Source organism: Macadamia integrifolia, chromosome 5, assembly GCF_013358625.1.
Source record: "Macadamia integrifolia cultivar HAES 741 chromosome 5, SCU_Mint_v3, whole genome shotgun sequence".
Taxonomy (NCBI): domain Eukaryota; kingdom Viridiplantae; phylum Streptophyta; class Magnoliopsida; order Proteales; family Proteaceae; genus Macadamia; species Macadamia integrifolia.
In genome coordinates, this window is record NC_056561.1 from 22,765,316 (window position 1) to 22,781,940 (window position 16,625).

Genomic DNA, 16,625 nt, shown 5'->3' on the forward strand with positions numbered 1-16,625 from the left:
CTCTCTCTAATAAATAAAAAAAAAAAATCCTCCTGTGACCCAAAAAGAAAAAGGTTAATTTATTAATGTTGATGTTCACAAGACAATCTCTTATGAGCATCAACTGAGATAGACAAATTCCAAGCATCATGAGAGTCTAAAGTCCACAATTTAGGTGGTGGTCTGTGCTCTGTACTACTATTAGCCACTGTTTTGTTCATCATCTACAATTTTTTTAGTATCCAATTAAAGCATAAACTCAAGTAACTAGAATTTATTTAATTCCTAAAATTATGAAAATAATTTCCCTTTTATTTTTTCTATTCTTTTTCATCTTTGAGGCTGTTGTTGTTATAATGAATAGAAGCATTTTCTCATCAAACCATGAAATATCTTGCTTCTTATGGAGCTATTATATGATCTGCCTAAAAACATAGACCCTTCCACAAACTTTGTTAAAATTGATTCCTATTCTCTAGCCCTTTAACACCCCCAAATAATCAAATATCTCATTTTATTATGGAAATACACTTTGATTATATGTAAGGCTTTCCCATATACACATCAATGCCCAGCCCTATCCCAAACACACTTTTGATTTAGTTCAGGTGAGTTTCTGTGAGTGAAGATTGTTCTTGATCTTGGGTTAGGGGAAAGGATAGATGTCCCATTGTTTGCTTATTTTGGGTTTTGGTTTAATAAAATTCTAAAGGGCTTGATGAAATTCCTCTTACGTGCATCAAATTGGTGCAAAAACTCTCTACAGTGAGACAGTGAGTGGCGGTGAGGATCCAATGGCTGGAGTGCATGCCGTGGCCCTCCCAGCAGTGGGATCCTGATCACTGTCACTCATTGCTCACCGTTCACCGCAGAGCATCCATGACTACACGATAGGAAACATCCAATGAGTGCCCTCTATTGGTTCAATTGATAGGGGTAGAAAGGTTATCTCAGAGAGGGGAGAAAGAGAAAAAGAAGGGGGCTCTAGCAGAGGCTATGCCCCCGGACATGAATTATTTCTTCTAAAGTTTTTAACCATTTGGCATATCTCAAGTTGCCAATATAGGTTGAAATCCGGCCACCTTAGCTTCTCAACAAAATAGGAAATCTACTTCTGCATCAGCACCAACTTGCCCACATAAATTGAATTTAAAGACATTAAATAACTTTCTAAGCTTACCATCTCACTCAATTATAAAATCTATACTGTTGCTAATATCTCAAAGAATTGGGGAAGAAAGGTTCTCAATAGGTTTCTCTTTATAGCCCAAAGAACCAATTCTCCTACCATAGGATTTTCAATAGCTGAACCATGGCTTCTCCTCTAAGAAGAATCGCGATTTCTCATTGTGCAGCATGCAAGTATTTCAAGAGGAAATGTCCTCCATATTGCATCTTCGAGCCTTATTTTCCTGACAGACAATGAGCCTGCAAAATTTGAATGTGTTCACAAAGTCTTTACGGCCTGCAATGTTGGCAAAATGCCCAAGGTAATTAAATAAATATATTTTCATATATCTGTGCAAAGTAAATTTCTGTTCAGTGATTTTGTTTTGAATGAAGTTTGGTTAGAATGATAGGAATTTTGTGAAGTTATATCAAAAAGTTTTTTTTTTTTAAAGCTAACGACGGATATCCAAGCCATCGGCCAAACTAGTCTTATAGGCCTATACTGACCCCACAACCGTGTGGACAAGGTCATATCAAGGTTGGATGAGAACCATTCAACTTTCATTGAAAGCAATGAAGAACACTAAACACCCCGTGTGAGTGACCCTAATACACAATAATGCCTACCTTCTACTGCAATAGTCTACATATGTACTTGATCCAACTAAGGGTGTTAAATGGTTTACTTTAGTTTGGTGCAAGATATTTTGGGTAAATCAAAATTGAACCATTTAATGAACGGTTTCAATGGTTTTGGTTTGAACTGTCTCGGTTTTTTAATTTTTTTATTGAAGTGAATGTAAATACTAATTAAATTGAATTTTTTATTGTTATATGTTTCCTTTTAATAGTTTTAAGGTTATTATATTTGTTTATATAACTTGAAATGAAAAATTACAAGTCGCGTATCTAACACTAATTAGTTTGTATAAGGCTTTATTGAGTTGTGTTGGTACATTTTTTTTTCTTGTTCCAAATCCTGAAATCATTCTATTAACTAACCCCCTTATATTTGAGCACCTTTTACATATGTGACTTTATAAATAACGTCTCTATTTGCGTTGGGGCACAGACACTACACTCCCGAACATTACCCTTTTTCAAAAAATAATACATCTACCCTAACAATATGAGACTATTAGTAGTGGGTGCACAAGATACATGGAAAAATATATTTATTATGTAAGATAATTTTGAAGGTAAGTTTGTCTGCATAGTACATATACATATCATATAGAAATGTATAACATATAACACTTAGAGAATAATTTGATATCCATTGGTGCTTCATGATTTGATTAATTCTTTTTTTTATTATTATTAGTAGTATAATTGTTGATAAATCTAAGTCCAACCTGTGTATACAACAACTCCGAATAAAATTTTAGAATACTTAAACCATTGTAAACTCATGTGACTAGAACTACAACAGCCTTTTGTTAAATTCAGACTAAGTAACCAAATTGATTATATGTCTAAACTCAAAAGCTTATTGTTTATTATCAGCAAGAAACAAGATTTTTAGCTTCTAGATTTTTTTTGGGGTAGAATTTTAGCTTCTAGGAGTGTGTGTGTGTGTGTGAGAGAGAGAGAGAGAGAGATTTTCTGAGGTAAGTGATGGTAGCAAAGGGATTGAGAGGAGTATGTATATGTACAATCATCTTGTTAAGCAAGTCATTATGCGATTTGGATTTTTTGTTTTAGGGTTTATGGGTGAGAAATTCTTGTCACGAATTTGGGTGTTCTTGAGAGATCTCCATTGTAATCTTTCTTCCAACATAATGAATCATTTCTTTCTTCGCTTGAAGAAGTAGCACACCACATCAGTGTGTGAACCTCATTAAATCTCTGTGTCTTGAACAATCTATTTGTTTTCATCGTTCTTCTTTGGCGTTTATTCTAACAAAGTTAATTGCTGTTTGAAATTATTATCCCACATTTTCACTCTCTGATGGTACCTTACAAGACAATAACTACTGCCATTAAACAATAATCCTACCGGTTCCTATAGTAATACTAAAACCCTATACTTTTCTAAGCACTTATCAGTCAGTTGAAGTCGATCAAAGAGCAAAAGCTAGCTGCAAATTCTCTGTATTTCGAAGCTTGACGCAGGCTTGAGGATTGGGTTTACGGAATTACCAGAATGCTATCTCCGCTAAATCGGGAAATACAATACAAAGAAGCTCAAATTGCATCCATTAAAGCTGAGACAGAGAGGATCAAAGCTTCATCAGTTACTTCATAAGCTCATGAAGCTCCTTTGCTGCCTCAATTTCAGCAAACTCAAGCTTCAAACTACAACTATCCTCCAGTTTCTCATTTGCAGCCGCATTTTCAGCAAACTCAAGCTTCAATCTCCCACAATCAATCCTCCAGTAGGTCATTTGCAGAATGTGGATCAGGTTACATACGGGCTGATCCACACAGATGAAATTTACCACAGAGTTGATTGTTCGGTGGATTCCATCTGTGCAGATCAGCCCGAGGACTTGATCTGCTCTTTCATTTCCAGCCATACTGAGTCTCCATCTCCAATCCTAATAGCCCTACAGTTGATGAACCTGTGCTTTTAGCAAGAAATGTAACAAATCCCCAGAGATCACATGAGGCCTTATCCCCTTTTCCCCTTTTATGGTATTTATTACATTTTATCTAATTCCTACTAAATAGGGAACTAAAATAATCAGATTCATTCCCTGAAGCCAATCTCTCAAGTCTTTCTCATTATTCTTTCTCTCCCTTGCTCCTTACCTCCCCATGCGTCATCACTAAATCACTATGCATGTTGAGCTTAAACATTCCAATCGAATTGTTGGTTTTTCATAGACTAGAGAACAACTCCTTCAGAAGGGTGTCGTTGGGCAATCTAAACTTTGCCATAAGATATCTCTTATGCAATAGATTTTTCTGGGTCTTGAACTCGTCGCATGATGCATGGACTAGGTTTTACCAGGGTTCAATAATAATCATTCAATTTTCACTGAAAGTAGTGAAGAACATTAAACACCTCCATGTGAGTGGCCCAAGGTGTGCATAGAGGAAATCGAACTTAAGATGTCCGAGTTTACGGCTTGTACATATCAAGTTCGTTGCTCACCAACTGCACTATCCCCTTGGGTTCAATGGACCATTAGATGGAGATACTTAACTTCCCATAAATTAAAAGTTCCAAATAAAATGGTCGTTCAATATTTTTTCTCATCACCCCTCAATTCTGTCCATTCAAATTCAGATGTACATTCAGAGGAACTGAACTCGAGTTGAGGGGAGAAATGTCATTGACAGGGCAGTCATAACTTTAGCCTTATGGATAAATGTGATGTAAAAAGGTATTTCAAGAAGTTAAATTTTATTTTTATCTTGGGCAAGACGAACAATAAAGTATTTGAGGATTACGTAAATTATTTTAAAATCTATTATTGTGGATGTAAATCAAATTTAAAACCTACTTGGGAAGTACAATCTATGGTATTAAAAAAAAAAAAAATGAATAAAAAGATTCAAAGTCTCCAAAATAGTCTCAACTCAAATAGTTTTTCTTTGTTTTAAAGTCACAACATACCGTAAGGAAACCAAGAATTGAAAGATGCAAAAAGACTCTAAAATAGTCATGGGTCCAATAGTCTCAGTCTATGTTTCTTCGAGGACCATTTCAATCAAGAAAGTCTAAAATCAATGCCGTGTAAATTAAAGTCCTTTGTCATTAATGCCAATTAACACAATTATGGTCCAATACGGATCGGTCACACTCTTGTTGCATGAGGTCATGGTCCAAGAAAGGATTGGTTTCATTATAGTCCTTACCTAGTCATATTTTTGTGGTTGGCTACTTCCACCAAACTTCCATCAGCTTTTGCAGCTGATCATTGGAGCTACGGAAAAAAATTACCAGTTACCCGGGTAGAAGCAGTTGATTATTATTTTTTACCACGTGGTAAATCTGGATATTGAATTCTGATCTCTTATAAATATCACTTGGGCATCATATATACACAGAGCTGTGTGCAATCAGAATTGAGTGAATTATTAGCGTATCTAAGAAAGCCATGGGTGTTGTAGCTTCTATTACATTCATTCAGTTTCTTTTGTTGTTGCTTTTGAGTTTTCTATACCATGAAAGCATTACTGGAGGAGGTCTCAATGTAGCCTTTCTATGCTTCGCATATTGGATCTCTCACATAATAATCTATCAGGATTCATCCCACAATGTTTGGGAAAAGAACATGAATACACCAAGACCCTTGATTTGGTGAAGAGCATTAATCTTTCAAGCAATAATCTATCCAAGAAAATTTCAGATGGAATAACAAGATTGGTGGTATTGGGTACCCTGAACTTATCAATGAATCATTTGACAGAAAAGATCCCGGAGAAAATAGGGGATTTGCTAAATCTAGAAACCCTTGACCTCTCCATAAATCAAATTTCTGGTGAGATTCTTCCAAACATATCTTCTTTAACTTTCTTAAGCCACTTGAACTTATCACATAACAATTTATTTGGGAAAATTCCATCAAGCAACCAGCTCCAGACTATCAGTGATGCATCCATGTATACTGGGAACTCTGAACTTTGTGGGAGGCCCCTAGCTAATAATTGCCCAGGCACTAACGTATCTCCACCTCTTATATATGCCAAGGTTGATGAAGAAAATGAAGGTGACGGAGAATGGATGGATATGCTATAGTTTTACATTGGCATCATTATGGGCTTCATTGTAATTTTATTGTGTAGAAACCAAACCAAAGAGAGCCTTAGTAAGCTAATAATTGGCTGGTCCATATATGGTCCAAGCTTCGACGGTGTTTACTTGCTATCTTAAGCCATTTTCATTCTAATTTTATTGTGTAGCAAATAGGGTACTCGGCAGGCTAGGGAAGTCCAGGTTGGGTTAGGCACATGATAATATATTGGGTCCAGCAACTTTGGAGTCCATGTCGAGTTCATCTTATCACGTAATTGAGCTATATTGAACTCTATGAAAAAGAATATTGTCCTACTGGTGTAGGAAACGCGCACAGATAGGAGGCACAAAAAGACTATAATGCCCCTACGCTCAAGGTACTGGAGATGCTGACACACACTTCCTCATTGGTCCTGCGCTATGGTGTTTCTTGTGCCAACATAGTAGGGTTCTTTTGCCCAAAAAATTATTAGTAAGACAGGTTCAAGCAAACTAGGTGTTAGGTTAAGAATTGCTACCCAAATAAATACAGAAACATATAACAAGTGCAAAAATGACTTTTGCGTTTATGTATTTGATTGCAATTTATAATATTTCTTAAAGTTTCCATTTGCAAGTTATTCAAAAAATTGAATTGGTTAAAAATTTGGCCGGAAATCAATTATTTATATTGAATTTCTGAACATAAAAATAGTTTCATGATATCTAGAGTCTATTGACATTACATGAAATACTACAAAATGTAAATTTATACATGGGTGCATATTTTTGTAATCATCTTAGCCAGATTTTTGAGACCTTTGTACAATGATATAGCAATATCTTAGGAAGGCTTTAACTTTATTTTAGGTGAGGTATTAAGTCTCCCCCCTGATGGTGGCCATATCGAAATAGGGAAGTGATTTCAAAATTTATTTCTTTCACGTTGTATTAGTCTCTACTCTCTACTGTCCTCTTGATTTCAACTAGTACATTCTCTTTTTTTTTTTTCTTTTTCTTTTTTTATTCTTAATATAAATGAATGATATATATATATATATATTTGTTTATTAAGAAGACTAATCATGTGATCATGCAAATGGGGAGACAAAGTGCCTCACTGTGAGACCAAACGAGAGGGGGAAAGGGAGCAGTGTGGCGCCCCCTATTGGCTGATTGGCACACACATGTAACTATATATTAAATTTAGGTGAAAATACTTATCAAGTATTCCCCAAACATGCATGTTGCAACACAATATATGATTAAAAAAAATATAAGGGGAAAATTACTTGAATAGTTGGATATCCTCTATATTATAGTCAGATTGTTGGACACCCTAAATGCCTAAAAGATAGTGAATTGAGTTTGTTACTTCGCAATTCACCGATCATGCGCTTATCAATACAATCCCAATTCGCCCTAACCATCTGGACAACCCACGAATGGGTAATTAAGTCTCTTACCAATTACCACTGCTCCAATCTCAACTACCTCGACCTCTCTCAAAACTTAAGCTCTCCAATATCCATTGATTTTAACTGTTATCGGAGTTGCAAGGTTTTAAATCTCAGAATTCATTTCGATTGATTTTAATTAGAATCGTCTTGGAATTTATTGGATTCAAATGGAATTGACCAAACTCGATTTGACTCATTAAGCATACAATCGGGGATAATTTGTGAGACGGAATGTAAGGGCAGAAATGGCTTCATAGAAGGTACCAGCACATTTTTCAATCCCAAATCCCAAGTCAAAACAACTTACTCCGATTCAATTTTTAAAACCCTAGAGAGTTGAAGTCGAGTTTGATCATTTGTGAGACGGATGTAAGGGCAGAAATGGCTTCATAGAATGTGCCAGCGGTAGGAACCTTTCATTGCCAATGCTTACTCATCTACCAAACAGATTTGGGTTTGTAAAGGAATTGTGATGGAACATGCGTGGTAAGTGAACCCCTCACTCATTATTCAAATAGATTTGAGTATTTTCAGGTTAATAACTTTAAAGGGTAAATTGATAATTTTTATTTCAAAAGTTATAATTGAATAATTTACAATGATAAAATGGTATTTTTTTTTATTTAATCATTAATTATAATTAATCATATTATTTTACATGAGGCTTCAAGTAATAGTTTCAAACTTTAGGAGTGCCAAGCAATTACGTCATAACACATGAAATGTCCAAGTAATTTTTCAGAAAAATAATGTCTACACACATCATAGTCTTCTCTCCTCACTCCTCACTCCTCACTCCTCACTCGTGTTTGTAGTTTTGGCAACTTTACATCAGCTTCGCAGTTGATTGCTGTGTAATCTACGGGTCAATCGCCATAGAAAATCCTAATGAACCCGAGTGAAGTAGCCGGTTGGAGCAGGGTCATATAAGGAACGACGACTCGATCCATGCCACAATGGATGCGAGTGACCAAACTGTCTTTCTGCAATGAGTTTTTGCTAACCTCAATTAAAGGAAATAATCTCACAGGTTGCTCATTGCCAAACTGGAACAAGTAATATGGGATCTAGCCATGAAGCTGAAGCTGATAGATCCTACGAGGTTAATAGCAAGAAGTCTATTACAAGTAGGTCGGAGGTCAAGTTTATGCGGGATTATCAATGTACCCACTCTGATATCATGTTAAAGATTTTATCTTAAAACCAATTGACTTATAGTGAGATGACTTTTTGTGGATCTTTTTACATGATAGTCGAATCACCCACTACCAATATAGGATTATCTCAATATAGACTAAGGAGAAATCATATTGGTCTTGGTTGATAAATATCCAATACTGATCCAGATTGACCTATCAAAAAGATGTGCCCTAGATGCATCTAAGAATTGGATTTTTTTTGAGATAGAATCCGCTGCTCGTACAATCACCTGGTCGTATGAGCCTACATCCAACTCCTGTTCCACCTTTTGTCATTACAACGATAAAGAGGAGTATATTTGAGAACAAAAAGACAGGTGTTAGACACTAACTTATACGAACAGATGATCGTACAAGTAGCTGATCCTTTCTTCTTCTTCTTCTTTTTTAACTCTTGATTTATAATAACTTATCGATATGGGATCAACCAAGAATCAATATCAGTAGGGCTGATACCAATATTAATGTCCCCATCCGACCAATCTGATTTCTGAAACCATGATCCAAACTCAAGTTGGTACGCTTTGTTTGTGGACTGTTTATAAAATTAGATGCTTAATCCGATCAAAACCAACCCAGAATCGAAAGAACTGATGATAGCCCAAATATTTTACTTATAAATATACCGGAAGGTAATTCTGAGTCTCTGACGGTATAAATATGTCATTTGAGCATCAAACAGCTGGGTATCATAATAATCAAACAGAATTGAGTATAGATTGAGAGGTAAAATCACTTTCGAAAAGAAAAATGATAGTCTAGTAATCATGATTGTGTAACCTACTTAAAATTCTTATCATTTTTTGGTAATTATACTTTCTTGATATAAAATTTATTTTACTATTTTAAAATAAAAGAAATTCGATTGTAAAATAAAGTAAAATTTATTAAAGAAATTAAGAATATTATGGAATTAGTTACATCATCATTGGATAATAACTATAAAAGTTTCTTTTTTATATATTAAACTTTTTTTGAGTTCCTATTGTGGATATAAATTGATGTTTTTTTTTTCCCCCTAAAGAAACATAGTAGAACAGTATTTTGTATTGTCAACTTAAAAACTATATATTGCCACATTTAATTAGTTATTCCATAAGCTGGAAAATCCAATACATACATCAGCACAACTTTCTCTATAATTCAAATTTTGAGCTGTTATATGATCTTTCTATGAACTTAAACCCTTCCACAAACTTTGTTAACATTGATTCCTGATTTCCTAGCCCTTTGATACCCCCAACTAACCAAATGTCTCATTTTCTTATGGAAAATACACTTCGATTAAATGTAAAGCTTTCCCATATGCACATCATGCCCAGCTCTATCCCAAACACACATTTGATTTAGTTCAGGTGGGTTTTCTGTAAGTGAAGATTGTTCTTGATCTTGGGTTAGGGGAAAGGATTGGTGTACCCCATTTATTTGCTTATTTTGGGTTTTGGTTTATTAAAATTCTAAAAGTCTAGATGAAATTCCTCTTATGTGCATCAAATTAGCGCAAAAAATCTTCTGGGGTGAGGCAGAATAGGGTGCATGTTGGATCCCTCCCAATCATTGGATCCTCATTGCCTCCCACTGCCCACCGCAGGCCATCCAAAAATTTCCTTTTATGGATGCCCTAGAGTGTCCAATGACTGCAACTACATGGCAAGAAACATCCAATGAGTGCTCTGTATTGGTTCAATCAATAGGGGGTAGAGAGGTCATTTCAGAGAGGGGAGAAAGAAAGAAAGAGGGGTCTCTATCATAGGCTACGCCCTTGGACATGAATCGTTTCTTCTAAACTTTTTAACCATTTGGCATAGGGGTGTCAACCGGTCGACCGGGCCTAGTCAGGCTTGACCACTTAGAAACCTTGCACCGTGAACCGTTTAAGTAAACGGGCCTAGCTTTGGGGGCATGGTAAGATTTATAATCGGGCCGGTTGGTGTCGGGCTTTAAACAGGATACCTTAACCAGGTCTTAACTGAGCTACGGATCTATTTAAGTCCAAACGGGTTATAAATGTGCTTACCCTAAAATTCTTTTCTTCAGTGAGTTGAAGGTCAAAAAATGTTCCATTTGAACATTAAATCACAATAGTTTTATACAAAAAATCTTCATAATAGAAGGTGACACAAATTCTTTAATAAAGAAGAGAAATGATATGAGAGTATGGTTGTTCTTTAATAAAGGGGGTTGGATTCGATCGGGCATATAATCGGTTGATTCGATCAGGCGCCCGACGGTCTAGCTGCTTGCACCGTGAATGCCTATTTATTAATTGGGGCAGATCCAGGTCAGACCATAATCTTGCGTGCTCAGAATTGACACCCCTAATTTGGCATATTTCAAATTGCCAATAGAGGTTGAAATCCAACCACCTCAACTTCTCAACAAAATAGGAAATCCGATGCTGCATCAGCACCAACTTGCCCCCATAAATTGAATTTAAAGACATTAAAGAACTTTCTAAGCTTACCATCTCACATAATTATAAAATAATCTCAGTCTACTGTTGCTCATATCTCAAAGAATTGGAGAAGAAAGGTTCTCAATAGGTTTCTCTCTATAGCCCAAGGAACCAATTCTCCAACCACAGGATTTTCAATAGCACAACCATGGCTTCTCCTCCAAGAAGAATCGCGATTTCACATTGTGCTGCATGCAAGTATTTCAAGAGGAAATGTCCTCCAGATTGCATCTTTGAACCCTATTTTCCTGACAATGAGCCTGCAAAATTTGAATGCGTTCACAAAGTCTTTACCGCCTGCAACGTTGGCAAAATGCTCAAGGTAAATAAAAATATTTTCATCTATCTGTGCAAAGTAAATTTCAGTTCAATGATTTTGTTTTGAATGAAGTTTGATTAGCATGAGAGTAATTTTATGAAGTTATATCAAACAGTTTTGATGTTATTTAAATTATTAATTTTTTTTGGCTAACGACGGGTTTTCAGGCCTCTGGCTTGACTAGACCTGCAGGCCCATACTGACCCCACAATCATATGGATTGGTCTTACCGGGGTTGAATGAGAACCATTCAACTCTTATTGAAAGCGGTGAAGAGCACTAAATACCTTGTATGAGTGGCCCCAAAGAACATCTTCTGCCGTGGGTGCGGCGAGCATCCGATGGCAGGAATGACATTGGGGTGAGTGCCGATGTCGTCTCGCCCGTCCAATGCTCGCCGCACCTGTGGCATACAATAATCACTTGGTTTGCATATGCATTTGATCTAACCAGTAATAATAAACAATAATGCCTACCTTCTACTGCAATAGTTTGCATATGTACTTGATTCAACTAAGGGTGTTAAACGGTTTGGTATGGTTTAGTGCAAGATATTTTAGGTAAAACCAAAATTGGACCATTTAATAAACGGTTTCAATCATTTTGATTTAAATTATCTCAGTTTTTTAATTTTTTATTCAAATAGCTTTTTTTTTTTCTTATAAATTTTTTATTGAAATGGATGTAAGCCTAACTTCTTGGGGCCATCGCACGAGAGTTTCCATCTCGGACTGACCCGGTCCTGTGCAAGTGATATCAAAGTGACCTAGGGATTAGTCGGGTCAAAGATCCTGAGACCCTATATATATATATTAGTTTTTTGTTCAAAAGATCTGAACGTCATTTAATTTTTTTAGTGGGAGTTATTTTAAGCATGACTGACTTAACTTACTATGTAAATATCAATCGATTTTATATGGTTTACTTGAATGATTTACCGTCAATTTAAATGATTCAATTCGGTTTGAATTATTTAATTAATGGTCTCAATTTGAAATCAAAACATACCATTTACTAAACGGTTTCATAGTTTTGATAAACGATTTCGGTTTGATTTTTTGACACCCTTAAATCCAACTACTGTATTGCATTTTTTACTAGATCATGGATTATTCTGCATTATGATGATAGTATGATACCGGTTGTATCTAAAAATTATTGCGGAATCCAAATTTACAATGTTTATTAAACAAATTGTCATCAAGATTATATGAATAGAGCCGATATTTGAAATTATTTGAATACCTCATATTCATTAGTCAATTCATTGATGAAATGAATACTAGAAATATTCTAGCTGCAATTCATCTTCAGGACCAAATGAACTAATCCAATCATAACAATTAATTGAAAACCCAACATTTAGTAGACAAATTAACAAAGTGATGGGTTGAAAAAGGTAGTATTAATAGCCCCTATCATTTTGAAATGTCCTTAATTACATGGTATATGAACTTCTCCCATCCTTTTTCATGCATTTACAACTTAAAATGAAAAATTACAAGTCATGAATCTGACTCTAATTAGTTTAAATAAGTCTTCGTTGAGTTGTGTCGAAACAATTTTTCATGTTCCAAACCTGAAATCTTTCTGAAATAATCCTCCTCCCACCCCCCTTATCTTTGATCAATCTTTTACGTATATAACTGTTTGAATGACTTTTCTATATACATTTGGGTGCATACGCCATACTCTACGACAGAATCCTTTTTTCCAAAATTATATACCTTCCCTAACAATATGAGTAATGGGTGCACTAGATACATGGAAAAATATTTTTATTATGTAGGATAAAAAAGTATAACATAGAACACTTAGAAAATAGTTTGATATCTATAGATGCTTGATGATTTGATTAATTCCTTTTAATGAGACTTCTCCTTGTTCTGATGGCAACAAAAAATCTCCGTCATATGTGGGCCTTTCCCAGTGTTTTATTGTTAAGTATAGTCATGATTTTTTCCGTCGATCTGTCTATTCAGCAAATACATGGCAGTTCATTCTAATAGTAGTTTAATTGTTGATAAATCTGAGTCCAAGTTTATCTATACAACCACTCCAAATAAAATTTTAGAATACTCAAACCATTGCAAACTCATCTGACTAGAACTACAACAGCCTTTTGTTAACCTCAGACTAACTAACCAAATTTATTATTTGTCTAACCACAAAAGCTTATTGTTTATTATGGACAAGACACAAGATTTTAGCTCAGAGAGAGAGAGAGAGAGAGAGAGAGAGAGAGAGAGAGAGAGAGAGAGAGAGAGAGAGAGAGAGAGATAACAACTACATAGCTCACCAACTACACGAGGCAGTTGTTATCCGCATTCTCACTCTCATATGGTACTGTCATTAAACAATAATCCTAGTTCTTAGTAATATACTAAAATCCTATACTTTTTTCTGAGCATTTATCAGGCAGTTGAAGCTGATCAAAGAGCAGAAGCTGCAAATTCACTGTATTTCGAAGCGCGATCCAGGCTTGATGATCGAGTTTACGGAATTACTAAGATGCTATCTCAGCTAAATCGGGAAATACAATACATAGAAGCTCAAACTGCAACCATTAAATCTGAGATAGAGAAGATCAAAGCTTTAGTTACCTCACAAACCGGAGCTTCAAGCTCCAACTACTCTTCAGTTGGTTATTTGCAGCCACAGCTTCAGCCATATCAAGTCTCCACCTCCAACCCTAATAGTCCTAGGGTGGATGAACCTGTGGCTTTTACCAGAAATATGACAAATCCCTAGTGATCAGATGACCCCTTCTCTCCATAGTATAAAGATGCATTATGTCATTCTGTTTAGATAGGATCTAACCTTTTGGTCGGAATTGATGGAAATCTCAGAAATTATTATAGAAAGAAGAATCAAAGATTTTTTCAAATTAAGAACCATCTTTTTCTTGAATATGAAAGTCAAATTCAATCATAGTTCCCCATGTTTTGGCATTTTCTTTTCTATTTTCAACTGAGCAATTGCTTTTGCATACAATCCTGTCCCACGTGTCAGTGCATCCATTGTGTATCATACGATTGGTGCGTGCCCAAGTGCTGCCATAAGTTCAGTGCGCATTGGCCCGCTACCTGAGGTAAATGACATTGATTTTATGCTATATTATTTAGGCTCCAAAATCAAGCCCGTCATGGCCAATTGTGCAACCCTACCATTAACCATTGATCCACATTGCAATATTAGATGGGGAGAACGGATCAAGTTCACGTATGAGAATGTACGAGAACAGTTCTGGTCCATGGATATAGAATTAATTTTCTCTTTCTTCATTTAATAGACTCTATATCCATGGATCAGGATTGTACGAGAACATTCTCGTACATGAACCTGATCCATTCACTTAGATGGGCAAAACCACGAATAGACTAAGTAGCGCTAAATTTGGCCTATTTAAATCTCCAAATTTAAATTTGGGCTAGTTTGGACCCCTTGATTTTAGAGCCTCATCTTGATGGTATGCGCACATCATTTACTCATGGTCAATCTGAAGTAAATTGAATAGGAACAATTGAAAAATAAGACCGAGTTTCCCAAAGGCCTCAATGAACGGATCTTGTTTGCCATTTGGGCCTCTCAAGGGGGGAAGGGGGAGGCAGCGTCGCCGACCCTTGGATCTCACAGTGAACCCCATCGTAGGATGAAGGGAATGTTTTTCCCTTAAAATATATATATATATATATATCGGCAAAGAAGCAGAGGGAGAAATAATTCATGGTTTAGCATGGTTGATATGTCTGTTGAGCCAAGGGTGGCATTAAAAATTGAAATGTTTTGTCTCTGATTCTTGATAGAAAGTAGATGTTGAAACTTGGTCTAAGCAAATTGGGTAACTCCCATTTCCAAACACATCTTCATGATGGACATTGTAGAGACATTTGGGCCCAGTTGCTTTTGTATTTCTTATTGAAGTTCTTTAAATTGCAAAATGATGAACTTTGAAAATGAGGGAATCTTTCAGGAGACCATTCCCTTCTCCACGAGCCGTCTTATGATCCATCTTTCTCTTGGGCCATGCTTTCTTTCTCTCTTTCTTCTTTTCCTCTTATGGATTTTAATGCTTCAAATACAACTAAAGAGCCAATTCCACTCTCTCTCTCTCTCTCTAATAATAATAATAATGAATTCAATCTTATCTCAACTTGATGGAGAAAGAAGAGATGTAAAAATGAGAGATGAAAGTAAAAGGAAAGAGACCCAGTCCAACAAATCAAGAGAATCTTAACTACATGGATCTTTGCCCTCTAAAAGATTATATCTAAGGTCATACGTGGGACAAGATCAAGATTATACATGTCATTCTTGACCACTTTGTCTATGGTCATTTAGGTCTATCCTTAAGTCTATTAGCTCCTTCAATCCAAATCTGATCGCTCCTTCTTACTAAAGTGTTCTTGGACCTTCTTTGAAGAGGTTGTCTTTGTTGTTGATTTTTTTTTTTTTTTTGGTCAAACCTGTTTTTGTTTGATTTTTTTCGTTCTCCCATCGTTGGAGTTGTCAAATACTCAACCTTTTAGACACAACCCTTCAATCACGATAAAGAGAGAAACTCTTAAGCCATGACATCTACTGGGCCTCAGATTGGAATGAGGAAAGGTAGTTATTTTCGATAATGTATAGTAGAGGCATAAGTTTAATGATGGAACAACATACTATCCAAGAATCCAATCATAGAATCAAACAAATTTGCTCTTTTACTACATAAATTTTCTGTAGTAAAAACAAACTACCGTAGTAATTGAACTATATATGACGGTTAATTTTCGTCGCATATCCGTCGTTAAAGGTTTAGGTTTTTTACCATGGAATTATTATACTGTAGCTTAAAATCAAATATAAACGACGGTAATTTACTGTAGTATAAAATCACTAAATACTACGGAAAAATAACACCGTAGTAAAGTATAAACTCTTTTACAATGGATATATACCGTAGTAAAAAAAAAAAACTTCTACTACAGAAATATAATTCCGTAGTAAAAAGTATACATTTTTTTTTAAATAATTATATTTACATAAAAATTCCCCGTAATAAAACATTCACAAAAAGAAAATATAATGCAGAGCTGTATAATTTTTTGTTATTAGTTGATCTCTATTCGAGTCAGATAAATTATGTTCCAGGTAGTCCGAATTCAGTTATGAATACCCTTTCATAGGACTCAGATACCCCTAAATGGATACGAACGCCAATCAAATCCCGATTTTCGACTATCCATTTACATATCTGATTGATACCTCATAAGTGTAAAATAATTTTAAATTTATTTCTTTTTACCATTTTAGTAAAATATACAAAATTTTCAATTAGAAAAAATCCTATTATTTCACATATGTATTTGAGAAATGTACAAGACAATAATAA

At 35.3% G+C, this 16,625-nt stretch overlaps 1 protein-coding gene across 1 annotated transcript; it reads left to right on the forward strand.

The window, feature by feature from the left end:
* Positions 1-11,004: 11,004 nt before the first annotated feature.
* LOC122078187 (LOB domain-containing protein 24-like) lies at positions 11,005-14,029 on the forward strand. Its single transcript, XM_042644069.1, has 2 exons — positions 11,005-11,251; positions 13,667-14,029. The coding sequence occupies exons 1-2, from the start codon at positions 11,078-11,080 to the stop codon at positions 13,997-13,999; spliced, it is 507 nt and encodes a 168-aa protein (XP_042500003.1). The 5' UTR covers positions 11,005-11,077; the 3' UTR covers positions 14,000-14,029.
* Positions 14,030-16,625: the final 2,596 nt, after the last annotated feature.

Coding starts and splice junctions, on each gene's coding strand:
- LOC122078187 (XM_042644069.1), top strand. CDS start 11,078: ATGGCTTCTCCTCCAAGAAGAATCGCGATTTCACATTGTGCTGCATGC. Junction 11,252..13,666: donor ACGTTGGCAAAATGCTCAAG/GTAAATAAAAAT, acceptor AGCATTTATCAG/GCAGTTGAAGCTGATCAAAG.